Source organism: Elephantulus edwardii, unplaced genomic scaffold, assembly GCF_000299155.1.
Source record: "Elephantulus edwardii isolate Elephantulus edwardi_28Jun2011 unplaced genomic scaffold, EleEdw1.0 scaffold00053, whole genome shotgun sequence".
NCBI lineage: Eukaryota > Metazoa > Chordata > Mammalia > Macroscelidea > Macroscelididae > Elephantulus > Elephantulus edwardii.
Window position 1 is genome coordinate 15,241,124 of NW_006399803.1, and position 18,290 is coordinate 15,259,413.

At 42.4% G+C, this 18,290-nt stretch overlaps 1 protein-coding gene across 1 annotated transcript in view; it reads left to right on the forward strand.

Moving 5' to 3' along the window:
* Positions 1 to 18,290, forward strand: part of TBC1D9 (TBC1 domain family, member 9 (with GRAM domain)) — a 194,419-nt gene that overhangs the window by 125,271 nt on the left and 50,858 nt on the right. Inside the window, 6 exon segments of the mRNA XM_006887019.1 lie at positions 677 to 905; positions 1,338 to 1,599; positions 3,651 to 3,858; positions 10,397 to 10,603; positions 11,611 to 11,781; positions 13,434 to 13,584. Of these exon segments, the coding sequence (XP_006887081.1) occupies positions 677 to 905; positions 1,338 to 1,599; positions 3,651 to 3,858; positions 10,397 to 10,603; positions 11,611 to 11,781; positions 13,434 to 13,584 (1,228 nt within the window).

An 18,290-nucleotide genomic window follows, 5' to 3' on the forward strand; every position in this document is an offset into this window, starting at 1 on the left:
GTATGGATAATAGAGTAAGCTGGCTTCTTGCTATGTGAATATTTTATTGCCTTTTTAACTGTTAAAAAATGGTGCATCTAATGTAGTGCTTTCATTCATAGTCAACCACTTCTCTGCTGAAATGGCTGCTGATGCCATTTTTCTTGTTATTTGACATTATCTGTGACTCCAAGACAGCAGATCTGAAGCCAAGTGTCAGTTAGAGAGAAGCCTTCTGGTCTTTGTGCCCTCACTTGTCCAGGGTCAAGTTTGCTATTCAAGATTGATTTTTGTTGACTTTGAGAAAGACAGAAGTTGACCTTAGGTTTGACTCTGTCATGGTAAGATAGCAAAATAAAAATTTCTTTTTAAGCACCGGCCTTTATTTTAATCAAACCCAAGAAAATGAACAGCATCATACCACAGACAGATTTTGAAAAAATCACTACTGCAATTTGAAAATTACACCATTTACAAATGCTACATGTAAATTGGTTTAGAATTTGCCTTGACCTTTCCATAGAATCCACCCATTGTTTTGTGGGGCATTTTTGTTGTTGTTGGCTTTCAGTTTGAGCAAAAAAAAAATGTTGAGAACTTCTTTTCCACTTTTCTTTTCAAATGTATACAGAAAGAGAAGATTTATCTATCATTGTTTTAATGGCAATGGTGTGTTTTCTGTTTTATCCCTATTCAGGGCATAATTGCAGAGTATAACAAAATCAATGACGTGAAGGAAGACGATGACACTGAGAAGTTCAAGGAAGCCATCGTGAAATTCCATAGGCTCTTTGGGATGCCCGAAGAAGAGAAACTCGTCAACTATTACTCTTGCAGCTACTGGAAGGGAAAGGTCCCCCGGCAGGGCTGGATGTACCTCAGTATTAACCACCTCTGCTTTTATTCTTTTCTTATGGGAAGGAAAGGTAAGTTGGCTTGGATCTCAGAGAAAAAATTTGAGAAGTCTACTGAAAATTCCCTTGGGCACATAAAATACATTAATTTATCAAAATGACACTTGTGCTTATAAATGGGTCAGTGCTATTTTTACATTATTTACTAAGTGAATTGAATTATCTTCAATTCAGTATTTATAGAGAAATGCATCATTAAGTCATAAAAATATACCAAAGTAAGATTAATTTACACATTACGGATGCATACCCATATTTTTTATGAACTCACAAAGCTTTAATGGCTCGAGTTTATCTCTCAAGACTAACAAAACAATAGTGAGTAAAGACTCATAAACTCAAAGGAGCCCAATGGGATTGGAGTGTTGTGAACAGTAAGGTTGCTGGGTCTGGAGAGAATGGTTAGGAATCAGGTGTTGACCCAGCCTTGTTCCCTGTGCTCAGCCAAGCTGGTAATCCGGTGGGTGGACATCACGCAGCTTGAGAAGAATGCCACACTGCTCCTGCCTGACGTGATCAAAGTGAGCACGCGATCCAGCGAACATTTCTTCTCTGTGTTCCTCAACATCAACGAGACCTTCAAGCTAATGGAGCAGCTGGCCAACATTGCCATGAGGCAGCTCTTAGACAACGAGGGGTTTGAGCAAGACAGATCCCTGCCCAAACTGAACAAGAAATCCCCTAAAAAAGTGTCCGCTCTGAAACGGTAAGTGTTGGAGATTCTGAGCCCTGTAGACTTTAGAAACAGGAATCATCTGTGCTTGTATTCATTGGAACCATTTCTGAGCAGCTACAAGTGTTCTGAACACTCTTCTGGGTAGGTAGGAATTAGGAAAAGACCACTTAACTGAGACATATATAAACAGCATGGTGTGGTGGGAACTCATTGGTCCTATGAATAAAGTGCATAGATTGACATAGTGGGTGTGGATAATTCTGCCCAGATGAGACAGTTAGGAGAAAAAGCTTCTTTTCTGAAAAGAAGTCATGACAGTTAAGGTGTCTTTGGTGACTTGACAGAAGTTACTTGTGTAGGTAAATATAGGGTGCCTGTTTCAGGCAGAGGGTTGAACATGAGGGGAAATCAGAGAAGCAAGTTCCTCACATGTTAGGATAATGGCATGGTGTAGGGTGAGGAGAACTTGGAGAAAAGCCTGGACATCAGGATGTTGAAGTAAAGTGAGAGAGTGAGTGAGGGGAATTTTGATGCTCTTCTAGCTGGAGTGATGGTGTGCGTGGAATTGGCGTTATCTAAGATGGGAAATGAGACAAAGTCCATAGGTCCGAGGGATATTATGAAAGCTCAGTTGTGATCATATTGAGTTGTCTGCAGGATATGTAGTTGGAGACTGGTAAAATAAGATCCTCAGGATTTGAAATCTTTGGTGTTCAGTTAGCATTTGAAATCTGAAAAAAGTCACTACAGTTAAGGTGTCTTTGGTGACTTGAGACACTGTTCAGTAGAGGCTTCTATTGTGGGTTTAATTGCAAATGAAAGGCGAGGCAAGGGAATTAGGTAAGTATGGACTGCTTTTTTCAGGAAAGTCAATGGTAAAAGAAGACATTGTTGGAATTTTAGAATGGAAAAGATTTGAACATAGAATGAGAGAGAGAAATTGGAGAAAACTTGGTGAGAGCAGGTGTATGAAGAAAGAAAGAGCAGAGAAAATGAAACTGGGTGGAAATAAATAATTTAAAAAGTAACATCCCATTGAGTTTCCAAAAGGATGCGTTTGTGTACTGAGTCCTATTTTCCTTCATTTATTTTTGTTATTGTTGAGAATGTACATAGCAGAACTGACCAAATTTCTGCGTATACGATTCAGTGACCTTGATTACATTCTTCAGATTGTAGGACCATTCTCACCCTTCTCTTCTAGTTTTTTTCCCCTCCACCATTAATACAAACAACTTTAATATAAACTGCCTTCTTCATTGACTTTTTCTTAAACGATAAGGCTGAAAAGGTGGCCCTGGTAAATGTACATGTAGAATCAGTGAGAAATTGTTACATTCCTATAGGAAGATTTATGAGTTTTCCTAACTCTTAGCAGATACCAAGTATAACGTTACTACCAAAACCGCCCTCCAGTCCTGTTGTTGAGTCGATTCTGAGTCGTGGCAATCTCATGTATTAGAGAGTGAACTCTATGTACTCTGGAATTTTTCTGGTGTTAATCTTGGATTGCAAAAAGAACAGATAAGTTTTGTCTCACATACTTTGGCCATGCTGTTAGGAGGGCTATTCCTTGGAAAGGGACATCATGCTGGGAAAGGTGGAAAAAGAGAGGGAAGACCTGCAATGAGAGGGACTGACATGGTGCCTGCAGCAGTGGACTCAGGTGTGTCAGGGATGATGCCAGATAGGACAGAGATTAGTTTGTTGTTCATTGGGTCGCTATGAGTCATGCTCAATTCCATGGCACCTAACAATAGCAGCAGTCTTAATGGAAGCAGATTTCTGGGGCTTTCTTCCCAGAGTACCACTGGGTGGATTTTTGACTGCTGGTCTTTTGAGTAGATAGCCACGCACTTATCCATTTATGCCTCTCAGAAACAAACATTGGCTCCACAGGGACTTAAACCCATTAAAATAATTTTATTATGTTTTGGGGTCACTAAATTGGTGTTAACTCTGATACTAAGCTAAGAAGGTCAAGGAAAGGAACAATAATATGGGACTTTCTATTGCTACCTCCTTTAGAAGGTGTTGAACACTTTTCTCACATGAAATGAGTTCTTCTTATTGCTTTCCAGCGATCTTGATGCCCGGGCAAAGAGTGAGCGATACCGTGCACTTTTCCGCCTGCCCAAAGATGAAAAGTTAGATGGACACACAGACTGCACGCTCTGGACCCCATTCAACAAAACGCATATTTTGGGTCAGATGTTTGTGTCCACAAATTACATCTGTTTTACGAGCAAAGAGGAGAATTTGTGTAGTCTCATCATTCCACTCCGGGAGGTAAGTGTCAGTTAAGTGGATATTTTAACAGTTTCAGTTGTAGTATTTTCCTTTGTGAACCAGGGATACCTTTACTGGCAGTCATTAGTTTTAATCACCCATGTTCTTCGGTAGCACTGACAGCCCTTTCATGTGTTGTCATTGCTCTTAGACAGCAGGGAGGCAGCTTGGCCAAAAGATGACGGTCCAGGCTGCGACTCTGAGAGCCAAGTGTGTGTTCAGGTCTGGTCTGAGCCCCTCCTCAGATCTGAATCAAAATCTTCACAGGTTTTAGAATCTGTATTTTATTCCATTTCTCAGTTGAGGCAAGGTAATGTCTAGAAACAATATTCTTGTGTCTGGGCTGGGGCTCGGGGATGGGGGGTTCTAGCACATTTTTTGCTGCTATAGATCACTGTGATATTTATCTAAAAACCTTCAGATTGAGATTGAGACAGCTTCCAGGTTAGGACAAGAAGACCAGCACAAGGCCTGGTAGCCTCACAGTGTCTAACTTGATGACTTCCAACCTCATGAGTTCCTTTTCTGGATGTTCAGATGGTCTCAGGCTTTGGCCATTCCGTCAAGATTGGCCCTTTGTTAAGAATCCTTTTCCTTTTTATTTTTTTGAAAGAATTATTTTGCAAAAAACCATTCTTTGTTGAATTTGCTTTGCTTTAAGATTAACATCATTACAGGAAATTGTAACGTGTATAAATGAAAGAAAAGAAAATTCCCCTGGTCCCATCATTCATAAGGACTCCTGGTGGCATTGGTGCATTATGATTGAGCTGCAAACTGAATGGTTGATGGTTCACACTCACCAGTCTTTCTGCGAGGGGGAAAATCATCAGCAGTCATCTCTTATAAAGATTAGCAGTCTCAGAACCCTGACAGAGGGTCTCTGTCAGTTGGAATGGACTCTGGCAGTGGGTTTGGTTTTGAATTTTTTTCCACCACTCACTGAAAAGCATGGTTAAAATTTTGTTGTATGGCTTTCCCAATTTTTCCTATTGTTACGTCTGCACCATTACATAATTTACAAAGATCGCATCATTAATTAAAACTCAGAAAACATTGCCATCAACTCTGAACTGAATCATAGCTGACCTTCCCTGGGGTTTTCAAGGCTATAAATTGCATGAGAGGAGATTGCCTGTGTTTCTCCTGTGCAGCCACTGGTGGATTCAGACGACCAGAGAGTTCCGCCTTTGGGTTAACAGCTCACCTCCCTACTGACTACATCGCCAGTGCCCCCACCCCCACCTCCGCCATGCCGTCGTGGGATTATTACTTTCTGCTTATTTCCCTTTACAGAAGGTATATCATAATCATTTTCCCCCACACCATTGAATATTCCTCAGTACTATGGTTTTCCCAGTAACTACCTAAATTCCATTAATTGGATATATACACAGTTTAGTTCTTCAGCTCCCTAAGTTACCGGTGGTTGGACTTTTTCATTGTTTTCAGTTTTCTCCCCAATCATACGTATAATTCTATTTAAATTATAAATTCTAAAAGCTAAAATGGTGGGTCAAATAAAATGCAGAAGGTCAGGCATTTTTCTAGGTTGAGCTCTCCTCCTGCAGAGTAAGCCAACTCATGTTACGGAAGCTCTTTGAGAACAAGCTGAGTCCTAAAATGGGTAATCCTGTCATACCTACTTAGATTTGGCTCTAAACATATTTCATAAATTTCTCCAGCAAATCCACTTTCTCAGTAGCCTTTGCTATGGGCTGCTGCTAAATGTATTTTTCTTCTTGAGGTACAGTTGACACTTGAGAAACCTGAATTTAGACTGCAGGCCCACTAATAGCAGATTTTTATTTTAATATGCGTAATGGTAATTATCTTGGTGTGGAGAATTCATCTTTTCAGGAAATTACATTTCACAGTAAGAGATCATTTCCACTAGTTTTCATTGTGTTTAGCAGAATATTATAAACCTTGAATAATAGCACCAGTTGCACCATAGTAAGTGCCCATTGGTGATGCTGGGCGTGCTCCCAAGAAACAGACAGTACCTGGCATTACAGGAAAAGGCTTAATTGTTTAATATGCATCATAGATTAAATCTGCAGCTGCAGCTGTCCAGCATTTCAAGATAAATGAATCCAGCTAAGTGTCACTGGGTGCGGGGCGTGGGGGTGGGGGGCAATTTATGATACTATCACTGCAGAAAGAGAGGAAGATCATCAGCAAGATGGATTGACACAGTGACTACAGCATTGGGCATCAGAGGTCATGAGGATGGTACAGGAGAGGGCAAGGCTCGCATCTGTTGTTCATAAGGTCCCTGTGAGTTGCATTTGACTCCATGCCATTTAATAATAACAATAGCATCATTTGCGCTACATCACATGGCACAAAAACCTTAGAGTTTTTTGCAGAGTATCTTTTGTATCCCATATTGAAAGCTCTGCTTTTATGTAGACGTGGTCTATAATGCATAGGACATACAGAATGCTTGTTAACAGTTTATGTTAGCGGAGCAAGTCATCCTTGTATCCAAAGGGAGCCGGGGATGGAGACTCCTGGAAGCAGCTGTCGCAGCATCTGCTCACCTTCTGCTCCTGGAGGCGGGGTCTTGTGTCAGGTTAGCTCTGTTTACGTTTTAATGCAATTTCAAACACAAAGGCAGGGGAATTGAGAGAAAGATGATTGATCATCTCACATGAGAGCCTTCTGCTCTCTGGTTTTCCCTAATAGGTCGTTGGCAAAGATAATTCAGTTATATTCCAGGGTAGATCAGGAGAGGGACCATATGTGGTGCATTTGAAATATGTGAGACATTTAAAAACAAAGCACACTGTGGTGGGAGGAGAGGGCTTTAAAGAAATTATATATGAGACAGTGGCTCCCTTCCTTCTAACCTAATGAATCATTGAGATATATTAACAGTAGCTTCCTAACCCAGACTAATGGAAGAAGGAAACACTTAAGGTACTTTCTATTACCTTTAAAAAACAAACTTAAATTCATCATTATTGAGTAGGAACCAACTCACAGCTGACCCTCCAGTGGGCTTTCGCAGGCATAGAAGGAGATTGCCCATCTTACACCCATAGAGATGCTGGTGAATTTGAATTGCCAGACAGGTGCAGCATTCAGGATGACAGCACAGCTCCCCTGGACTGTGTCAGGAAAGCAGCGCGATATGGTCTGCGTACAGAGTGTCTCTCTGTGACCTGTGTGCCTTTGTGAACTGAGCTAAGCTGATCAATGAGCTGGAACCTCCGTTTGCATTGTAGAGACCAGGATTCAATGTTTTTTTCCATGGAATTACAAATAAGCTGAAATAAAGAGTTGAGATGGTTAATGTACATAGACACATAGAAGTAAAGAGAAATAGGTGCTGACATAATCAGCTTTCTTCTCTCTCTCTCTCTCAATTTTGGAGCTCTGGTGGTGCAATGGTAAGGAGCTGTGCTACCAGTCCAAAGGCAGGCATTTCAAACACACCATTTACTCTGTAGGAGAAAAATGGGCAATCCTCTGAAAACTCCCAGGAGAAGCAATTTTTATTTTGTTGGTTTTGAAAATCTACCTAGCAAAGCATAAACTAATTCAACAGTTTCTCCATGTACAAATTCGTTATTGATATTGTTAGTCTAGTATGATAAACTAATTCAACAGTTTCTCCATGTACAAATTCGTTATTGATATTGTTAGTCTAGTATGACTCGTAGTGTGATCCTATAAACAATAGATGTGAACCCTGTCCTTTGCCATCCTCACACTTCCTGATGCACTAGAGCCCGTTGCAGAAGTCACCTTGTCAGTCTCCCTGGTGGAGGGTCTTCTCCTTTGCCAACCCTCTGCCTTATAATTTAGTGAGAATGCTTACATACTAACAGTTTAAACCACTCCCTAGTCTTTTGTCTTCTTCATGATTTCTGCTGTGCCTGAATGTGTCATAGGTCTTAGCTGGCCATCTCACCCATGCTGGCCATGTGCTTCACCAAACAGGATGCTCTCCTTCAGGGATTGTTCCCCTGTGCCTGGAGTTGAACAATGTTTTGTTGTAACCCCTAAGACTTTCATTAGCTAATCTTTGGAAGTGGGTTTCCATACCTTATTTTTTCCTGATGTGTCTAAGTCTAGAAGCTCTGCTGGAGCCTCTCCACCATGAGTGACTCTACTGGTGTTTAATATCCCAACACACAAAGCTGCCACAGCACAACAAACTGATGACAGCTAGCAGACACACAGATTTAAGGAGTCTCAGGTTGGCTGATGTGAAATGTTTACACAGAAGCCCGGGAACTGCATGTTCCTGCAGGTTTTGAAAAGCTTCTAAGACATCAAAGCAAGAGGACAAGGGGTCTGACTAATCAGGTCCTCATTAAATCCAGATTCCGGATGAGGGTTTTTTTTAATGATGAGTTCATCTTGTAAATAATATCTATATAAAGCATCAAGATTTGATTAAATGCCTAGGGATTCCTTTAAGAAGTATGTAACTCTGAATATATTTAGCTGTATAGGTAGATTTAGCTATATAAACAGGAAGAACCAAAACCACTCCCACTGAGTCAAGCCCTTAACGGCATTTGGGTTTCTGATGTAAATTTTATTTTTACTTTTATTTTATACTGCTTTATTTACAAAGTTTGTATACATTGTTTTTCACCTGGATCTTGCCCATTTCCTTCACTCATCCCCTCCACCCATCAAATTGTGTGACTCTATGATTGATTAATCCCCCTCCCCCCCATCCTTACCCCTCTACTCCTCCTCTCCCCCTCTTGGAAACTCACATTCATTCTACAATAATGGTCTCACACACTGTTTGTCTTTGTGGGACTGAGTTCGTTCACTTAGCATAATGCTCTCCAGTCTGAGGTAGATTTTTACAGGAGCTAATTGCCCACCTCTTTCCCAAAAAGCAGCACTACACCACCAGGACTTGTTTGGATGTAGATATGTAAAATGTGAGAGGAGTTCTCAGGCTCGGTAGCTTTTTCTCCTTAATGGGCCCCATTTGGGCACTTTGGTGCTTAACAAGATTTTTATGGAACACCAAGAGGTTTTTCAGTCTTGAGGGGTAGGAGAAAAAAGTTGTGAAGTCCTACTTTGGAAGAAATGCATTTCATGTGAAAATGATGGTGAGCAAGCAAAAGTTTTCAAGTACTTACTTGAGAAGATAAAGCAAAGGTAAAAAACATAGGTTTAAGCTTCTAGTCAGAACTGTTGCAAATAAACCATTTATCTAGGGGGCTGCTTTGATAGTGTTTCCTATACACACACACCAGTGAGCTGAAGAAAACAGTCTGAATGCTTTAATACTCGTTCCCAGCTGATGAAAATCTAATTATAAATTCACCAAGTATTTCTCCATTTCAGAGTTGAAACAGACGTCTCCCCTTCTACTTTTCTCTCAGAGTTGTAGACTAATTCAGCTCAAACGTGCACGCACACACACCTCCACACTCACACACACACACACACACACACACACACACACACACACACACATCCCAGAGAAAGAGAGACACAGAATCTGCCAGTGCAGACAAGAGCTGCAGCTAAGCTTTTTACACCATGTCTGTTCAGGATGAAGTGGTAGGAGGTGTGGATTGCAAAGCCCTGGAGTCTAAGGCCTGGAAGGATTGGTGGTATTTTGGAATGGTCCTCACAGTCCTCGCACAGTGAGAGGGTTGAAGCCTGATATGGGGAGCATCTTCTGCACTGACCAGGTTGAACAGCATCCCTAACCTCTGTCTGCTGGATCCTAATTCTCCATTTATGAAAACCAGCAGTGTTGTCAAATGTCTCTTGGGAAGCAACACTCTTGATTTTGAACTGATGAGATGATTCCAATTTCTGGCCCAAACTTCAACTTGATTTGTTATAAATGGCTTTTTTTTTTAAATAAATTGCTTTCTTTTATTGCATCATTGTTATTGTTGATTGCCTTCGAGTCGAGCACGACTCATAGAGACTCTAGGAGCAAAAGGCCTGAAGCCCCTCTACAACTACTGACATTTATCAAAGTTCATAGAGTTTCCAGAGGCATATTGTTTAAAAAGTGGATGCCACTCCTGCTTCCAAACCTGTTGAGTCACCTGTGATGTATAGCAACCCTATGTCCAGCAGCTCTGAACTCTTCCCTGTCCTGAGCCAGTCTCATTAATTCTGACACATCAACCCCCATCGCCCCAGTTACTGTATTAATCCATCTCGTCTGGGTCCTTCCTCTCCTGCATTGTCCGTCCACCCTTCCAAGCATGATGTTCTTTCTGATCTCTTCTGGCTGCATGCCCAAAGTAAGTGAGGTAGGACTTCAAAATCCTAGCCTCCAAGGAGAGACTTGGTTTCACTCTCCGCAAGACAAACTTTTTTGTTTTCTTTGTAGTCCATGGTATGTTTAAGAATCTTCTCCAGCACCACGACTCGAAGGTTGCATCATAGGCAGTTAAATTTTCTTTTGCCTCAATAAAATAGGGTGGTTCCTGCAGAATGTGAAAGTTCTTCTTCAGTGTTACTCATCTGTGGCGATTGAGTAGTTCCTGGGGCAGGGACGTGATGTTCTTTGTTTCATTCTTCTTTTCAGGTGACGATTGTGGAAAAGGCAGATAGCTCCAGTGTACTGCCCAGCCCCTTGTCCATCAGCACCAGGAACTGCATGACCTTTCTATTTGCCAATTTAAAAGATAGAGACTTTTTAGTGCAGAGGATCTCTGATTTCCTGCAACAGACGACTTCCAGAATATACTCAGATAAAGAGTTTGCCGGAAGCTACAACAGTTCAGATGACGAGGTCTGTGGACGGGGCGGGTGGGGGGGGGGGAATCAATGGCCAGGGACTGATACCCTAAGGATGTTTCTGGGCTATCCTGGTATGCTCCCAGCTTTGCAACTATGCTTAGATAAAGCATATGTCCTGAAGCCATGGCAATGTCTCGGCATTCCTACAACTTATAATGTTTGTGAGGGATCACAGAGCAGGAAGAACTCTTATAGATCTTCTGCTGTGAGCCTCTTACTTTAATTTGTCCTGGTTATATAGCAATAGAATGTGATCAATATATTGAAATTGTTGCAGAGGGCACTAAACTCTTAAGCTGAAATACATCATTCTTATAATAGAACTCATACTGGGTTCCTGGTGTATGAAATCCTGAACAAACATCTTCATTTCAGAGAGGAAACCTGGGGCCCTGGAGTGACAGACAATTAGCTCAATGGATGGAGCTCCAAGATAATGTGGATACGTTTGAGAGGCACCAAAAACTAGTGAAAAGATGAACCCTTCTTATCGCCTACCAATTGTGACAGGCTTTGCATACCAGTAAATAAGAAAGAAAATGGCCAGTTACCTGATTGCAAAAATATTTCTAAAACACAGAGTCTATTTTGAGCAGTAAACCACTTGATTCTATGGCCTATGCACAGAAGGACACAGTTGCCACAAAATCAGTTCTGATTCGTGGCTGCCTCATGTGTGCCGAGCAGCACTGCACTCCACAGGACTCCGTCCTGTCACTTTTTGGAATCAGATCACCAGGCCTTCCTTCCAGGATATCCCTGGATAGACTTGAACCACCAACCTCTTGGTTGGTAGCTGAACACTTAACAGCTTGGGCCGCCTAGGGATTTATGCTCAGTTGTGATCCTTACCAAAATGTTGATGTGCTACATTTCTCTGCTTCTCCCTCTGGAAAACAAAACAGTAGCTTTTGGTGTCTGTAGAAAGAGTGCTGAAGAAGTCGATTTCTTTCCCAGAGTCTTCTAATGGTAGTGTCCCGTGCCTCCCTGCATGCATAGGTGTATTCTCGGCCCAGCAGCCTCGTTTCCTCCAGCCCCCAGAGAAGCGCGAGCTCAGACACCGATGGGGACCGCCAGTTCAACCTGAACGGTAACAGTGTCCCCACGGCCACGCAGACCCTAATGACCATGTACCGGCGGCGCTCGCCCGAGGAATTCAACCCCAAACTGGTGAGTGCCTGCAACTCCTCCCAGAAACTTCCTTTATTAAAATGATGACATTAGACAGAAAAATTCTTTTGAGTACATAAACTCTTAGAAATATCTAAGTGGACCTTTCCTTATAGTAAGATTTTATCATTATGTTTTACAATGGCTGTATTGAAAGAGGTAAGAATTATACAGAGCAGATTTTTTTTGGTCTTAGTTTTAAATAATTATTTGAGTTAGAAGGAGAATTGATGCCTTTGAGCTGTGGTGTTGGAGAACAGTATTGAACATACCATGAACTGCTAAGAAAACGAACAGGTTCATCCTGGAGAGGGTTAAAACAGGCTGCTCCTTGGAGCCAAAGATTCTAAAGCTTCGCCTGACATACTGTGGACATGTTGCATGGAGGGACCAGTCCTTGGAGAGGATGTCATGCTTGAGAGGGTGGAGGGACAGTGCAAGAGAGGAAGACCTTCTATGAGGTGGATTGATTCAGTGACTGGGGTAAGCAGGATAGGTGTGTCGGAGACAGTGAGGTTGGCACAGGACAGAGCAGGGTTTAGGGCTGTTGGAGTCGCAAGCGACTCAACGGCACATAACAACAAAACCACCACCACCACCAGTAAATTAGTACACAATTTCCTAACTCACATTTTAAAAATGTGAACTGCCTTTGCCTCTCGACATAACCGTGCTCAGCCTCCTCCTAATTTGTATCAGGTGAAATTCTGACTGCAGATCAAATGGACTTTATGGCAGAGTAACTCAAACTTACTGCTGGCCAGTCCATTCAGACTCACAGTGACCCTCCATCAGGTTTCTGAGGCTGGAAATCTTTTTGAGAGGACATGTCCATCTGTGGATTGCATAGTGAATTTGAACCACTGGCCTTTCAGTTACTGACTTGTTATTATTCTCTCCACCACTCGGGTCTGTTCTCAGGCTATGATAGACCCATTGTCTTCAAGTCCGTTCTAACTCATAGAGATTCTCCGTCAAGTCTGTGGTTGTTTTAGAAAGACTGCCTCTCTTTCTGCCTCAGAACAGCTGATGGATCCAAACCACCAGCCTCGGGGAGCTCTGGTGGCCTAGTGGCAAGGAGCTGCAACTACAATCCCAGAGGCGCACGGTTCGAATCCAAACCACCAGCCTTTAGGTTAACAGTCTAAAATGTTATGAGTTACACCTCCAGGATTATGATGTTTTGTTTTGTTTTTTAAATCTCCCTTACCATCGAGTTAGAAACTCCCATGGCTGATCTCCAGGGGGGCTTTCAGGAGGCTGTAAATTGCATGGAAGGAGGTTGCCCATCCTTCTCTCAAGGAGCTGCTGATGGATTCAAACCACCCAAGAGGCACCACTTTGGGGTTAGCAGTCCGACTCTCTAGGGACTAGGCCAACAGAGCTCCCTAGCATTATGGTAGTTGATGAAATCTGCACACCCCGAAATCTAAGTTGTTTGGATTTTCTGTCCGTTTTTTACTGAGAACTTAACAATAAATTTTAAGGTCATTCCTGCAGAAAAGCAGCCACTTCTGTTCATGAGAAAAATGATTCTGTCTAGAACTTGATCACTTCATTCAACGGAGATAATGCCCCAGCCCACCATCATACCTCTTCTCAGACCATTCCCCAAAAACCTTGTGGTTTTAGTAATTTCTTCTCCTTTTCAGGCCAAAGAGTTTTTAAAAGAGCAAGCATGGAAGATTCACTTCGCTGAGTATGGGCAAGGCATCTGCATGTATCGCACAGAGAAATCGCGGGAGCTGGTGCTGAAAGGCATCCCAGAGAGCATGCGCGGGGAGCTCTGGCTGCTGCTCTCAGGTACTGTGGTTCCTTCATGATTCTTCCTCCATTCACATAAACTTGATGTTCCCTAAGCTTCCTATCTAAATGGTCAAGCTGTTGAGGTCACCTTGATCCCAAGGAGAGAACTCTTTAAAAGAGCATAAAGCTCAGTGCAGACAGACATTCTTTACAAATTAGGCTAAACTATTTGGTATAAAGATGACTTCAGAGAGTGTTTTTAGTTTAAAGTCTAAAGATTCTCTCAGGGCAACAATTTCAAGGGTTCATTGAGACTCCGGTGCTCTAGAACATCAGGATCCCATGAGAGTTTGGAATTCTGTTTCACTTTCCCCATTTTGATCTGAATTCTGTTATAGAATCCTCTATCCCCATGTTAGTAATCACTGAGAATTTGTACAAGTATGATACATAGTTAAAGCAGGCCTTTGGAGCTGAAGGAAGAGAAATAAAGTGGAAGGAGTAGGAAAGCCCTGTTTTTTAGTTTTGTCACCTCCTGAATTCTCTTGTCATCACCAGAGTTGTGACAGTGAGGCTGTGATCCCCATTAGAACCAAAAGCCAACCTAGATCACACTATATTTCAGTGGCATGTGAAAGGTGACAAGGGGACAGAGAGGACATGTGCATGGCCCTAGGGCAATAATGTCCCCACCTTTGCTGGTTCACAGACTAGGCTAGAAGGTAACCTTAATAGATCAAACCTTGGAGCCCTGGTGTAGCCACCAGTGGTCCTTCAGTGACACCCACCGCTGCTTCTTCCTATCTGGAGCATCCAGAGCTTTGCAGATGAGCAGTTATGTCGTAACATTAAAGTGTTCCTAGGATCCCCCAATCTTAGAAAGCAACTGCTCTTCCTTTTTAAAACCAAAAGCCAGTTGTCATCAAGTTAAGTGCAATTCATGGAATTGAGTCAGCCCATGTATCAGAGTAGAACTGATCTGAAAGGTTTTCAGAGGCTGATTTTCTAAATTTTTTAGTTTTATTTTATTTTTTAGATACATCAGCAGCCTTTTTTCTCAGGCACCTCTGGTGGGTGCAAGCTTCCAATCTTTGGTTAGTGCCGGGAGTATTGACCATGTCCACAGTGATACTTCCTTTTTTAGAGGACTGAGATGTAGCCATCCTGTGAATCTCTTTATTTGAATCCAAGACGGTTACACTTAAGTTCTGTTATAAAACCTTCTTATAGAACAAAAAGTTAAAATTAAGAGAGTTAATAGACTTAACAGCCTTTAAAGAAACAGAATACTCAGCTCTTTCTAAAAGTAGAAGTAAATGATAAAGTTGCCTGTAATGAGAGATACAAACCTTTCAGAAGTAAGGAAACAGGATCCTGAAAAATAATTAGATTTGTATTTCATGTTAAAACTGCTTTGTTTTTCTCCCCATTTACATTTCTACCTTTTCCTTTTTCTTAAGTAGACCAGACATAGCTCCTCATTTAGAAACCCAAATTTGTGTCAGCCCTTCTCTAATTATCAATCAAGCCCAAGAAGATCATTACCATCCAATCTTCTCTTGTCTTCCTTTCATTTGCAGGGAACTAGTCACCTTAACAACCTACTTCAGATTGCTGACAGAGTAAATCAAACAGTCCATGTGCATCCCCTTATGCAAATTAGAAGTTATTTGCAGCCACATTTAGATTAACGTGACACTGAGGAACGGCACCGGGAAGCCAATGTACACAGTGTTGGAGCCGAGACACATTTAACATTTACCCAGGGTTTGCTTCTGCGGTGTTGGTTGGGAGTGCAGAGGGTGTGGGGTACACAGGTTGCCCTCTGTTAGTGGTTGACAGAGTTGTATTTCCTCTTCATGATGTGGGACTCATGTAAAGGGCAGCTTGTCCAGGAGGAGATCACAGCTCCTAGCAGAACCCTGTCCAGCCCCACACCTACGGCTCAGAACCTTATCTGGTTTTGCCTCAGGAACATATTGAAGCAGTTTGCAGAGCCAGACGTAAGGGACTCTGAAACTCTATCAAAGAACAAAGTGACAGACAGTATTACCTTTCTGTCAGTCATTCTACCTTTTCCTGGGCAAATGTTAGCAGTTATGCTGGCTCTCTTGGTGCCCATCAGGGACAGGAAGTAGACCAGCGCATGAGCTCTAATTCTCAAACTCTGTCACTAACATCAATAATATATGCTCACACATATGCATTATTTGCTTTATATTGATTAGGCACAAGGTAAACAAACATTCTAATAGTGCATGCGTTTATGTGTGAACATGCACATACATCATTATTGTCAAGTGGAACCCACTCCTAGCTGCTCCTCCAGCAGATTTTCAGAGGCTGTAACTTGCACTGGAGGAGATGAACTGTTTGCCTTTGGGTTGGCAGTGCAACTCCTTACTCACTAGGCCACCATGGCTCCATATGTATGGATATGTGTCTGTGTGTGTATGTCCACACACTTACACACATAAAAGGAGCCCTGGTGGCCTAATGTGTTACTTGTAAGGCTGCTAGCCTAAAGGTCAACAGTTCAAATCCACTGGGTTCTCTGTGGGAGGAAGATGGACAGTGTCCTCCCATAAAGATAGTACAGCCTTGGAAAGCTCATGGAAGGCCACTCTGAGTCAGAAACGATATGATGGCAGTGGGGTTTTATACATATATATCAAACCTTGGAAAAAGACATCATGCTTAGAAGGGTAGAAGGCCAGCATAAGAGAGGAAGACCTTCAAAAAGGTGGATTGCCCCAGTGACCGTAGAAGTGGGGTCAGATGTGGCAGAGATACTGAGGTTGGCTCAGGAAAGGGCAAGATTCAGGGCCATTGCTCATAGGGTCACTGTGAGTTGTCGACTTGACACATAACAACAGCAATGTACCAAACTTGTTACTGATGAATAATTCTGACTCCCAGTCACCATAGAGCACAGGATTGTTGTCGTTGTTGTTGCTATGTGCCGTCAAGTCTGTTGGGACTCATAGTGACCCTATGTACAACAGCTCTAAACTCTGCTCTGTCCTGTACCAATCTCACTGTCCCCGACACACTCATCCCTATTGCTCCAGTAACCGAATCAATCCATCTCCCAGAGGGCCTTCCCCTCCTGTGCCTGCCCTCCACCCTCCCAAGCATGATGTCCCTCTCCAAGGACCTGTCCCTCCTTACAACATGACCAAAGTATGTCAGACGAAGCCTCAGAATCCTTGCCTCCAAGGAGGAGCCTGGTTTAACACTCTCCAGGATGAATCTGTTTGTTTTCTTAGCAGTCCATGGCACCCTCAGCACTCTTCTCCAACACCAAAGCTCAAAAGCATCAATTCTTCTTCTATCCTCCCTGGTCACTGTCCAGCTCTCTGATGCATAACAAGTGATTGCAAAGACCATGGCCTATACCAGATGCACCTTAGTCTACAGAGACACACTGTTGCTCTTGAGTACTTTAGAGAGGTCCCTAACAGCAGACTTTCCCATCGCAATACATCTTTTAGTTTCCTGGCTGCTGGTGCCAAGAGTGTTGATTGTGGAGCCGAACAAACTGAAGCCGTGAACAATCTCAATCTCTTCACCATCCATCCTGATGCTGCCAGTTGGTTCAGTGGTGAGAATCTTTGTCTTCTTGACATTGAGCCTCAGTCCATACTGAAGGCTGCAGTCCTTGACCCTCTGTAGCAAGTGCTTCAGGTCTTCCTCAGTTTCAGCAAGCAGGGTTGTGTCATCTGCATAACGCAGATTGTTGATAGATCTTCCACCTCCTGATGCTGCAATTTTCCTCATAGAGCCCAGCCTCCCAGATGATCTGTTCTGCCTACAGGTTATAAGGTATGGAGACAGGACACATCCCTGGAGTACGCACTTCCCGATTTTGAACCATGCAGTGTTTCCTAGCTCTGTTCTGACAACTGCCTCTTGGTTCAAGTATAAGTTTCGTATTAGTACAATCAAGTGTTCTGGGATTCCCATTCTTCTCAGAGTCAGCCACAGTTTGTTATGGTCCACACAGTCAAACGCCTTTGCATAATCAATGAAGCACAGATAGACGTTCCTCTGATACTCCCTGCTTTCAGCCAATATCCATCTGATATTAACTACAATATCCCTAGTACCACGACCCCTTCTAAACCCAGCCTGGACTTCTGGCAGTTCTCTGCTGATGTGCTGTTGCAGTCGTTTTTGGATAATCTTTAGCAGAATCTTGCTTGCATGTGAAATCAATGATATTGTTCTATAGTTTCCACACTCTGCTGGGTCACCTTTCTTTGGAATGGGAACAAATATAGATCTCTTCCAGTCAGTTGGAGAAGTGGTTGTTCTCCAGATTTCTTGACACAACTTGGTGAGCACATCCAGGGCAGCATCTGTTAGCTGAAATATGTCAATTGGTATACCATCTATTCCTGGGGCCTTATTTTTTGCTATTTCCTTCAAAACAGCTTGAACTTCTTCCTTCATCATCATAGGCTTTTGCTCATATGTTGTTTCATTAAATTCTTCTGTGTCTGCTAATGCCTTTTGATGCAATGACTCAGTATATTCTTTCCATCTTCTTTTGATACCTCCTGGATCATCTGCTTAAGTGAGTTTCAGACTGTAATCTTGATAGAAGCTGACGTCACTTCTTCTTCCCACCTGTAGATGGCAGCAGGGCGTAAGATTGCCTTTCATTCTGTCAGTATCTGCGAGTTTACCACCTCACAACCAGGCTGTTTCATATACATATTTTGTAAACATGTTATAAGGACCCCTAGTATATGTGTATG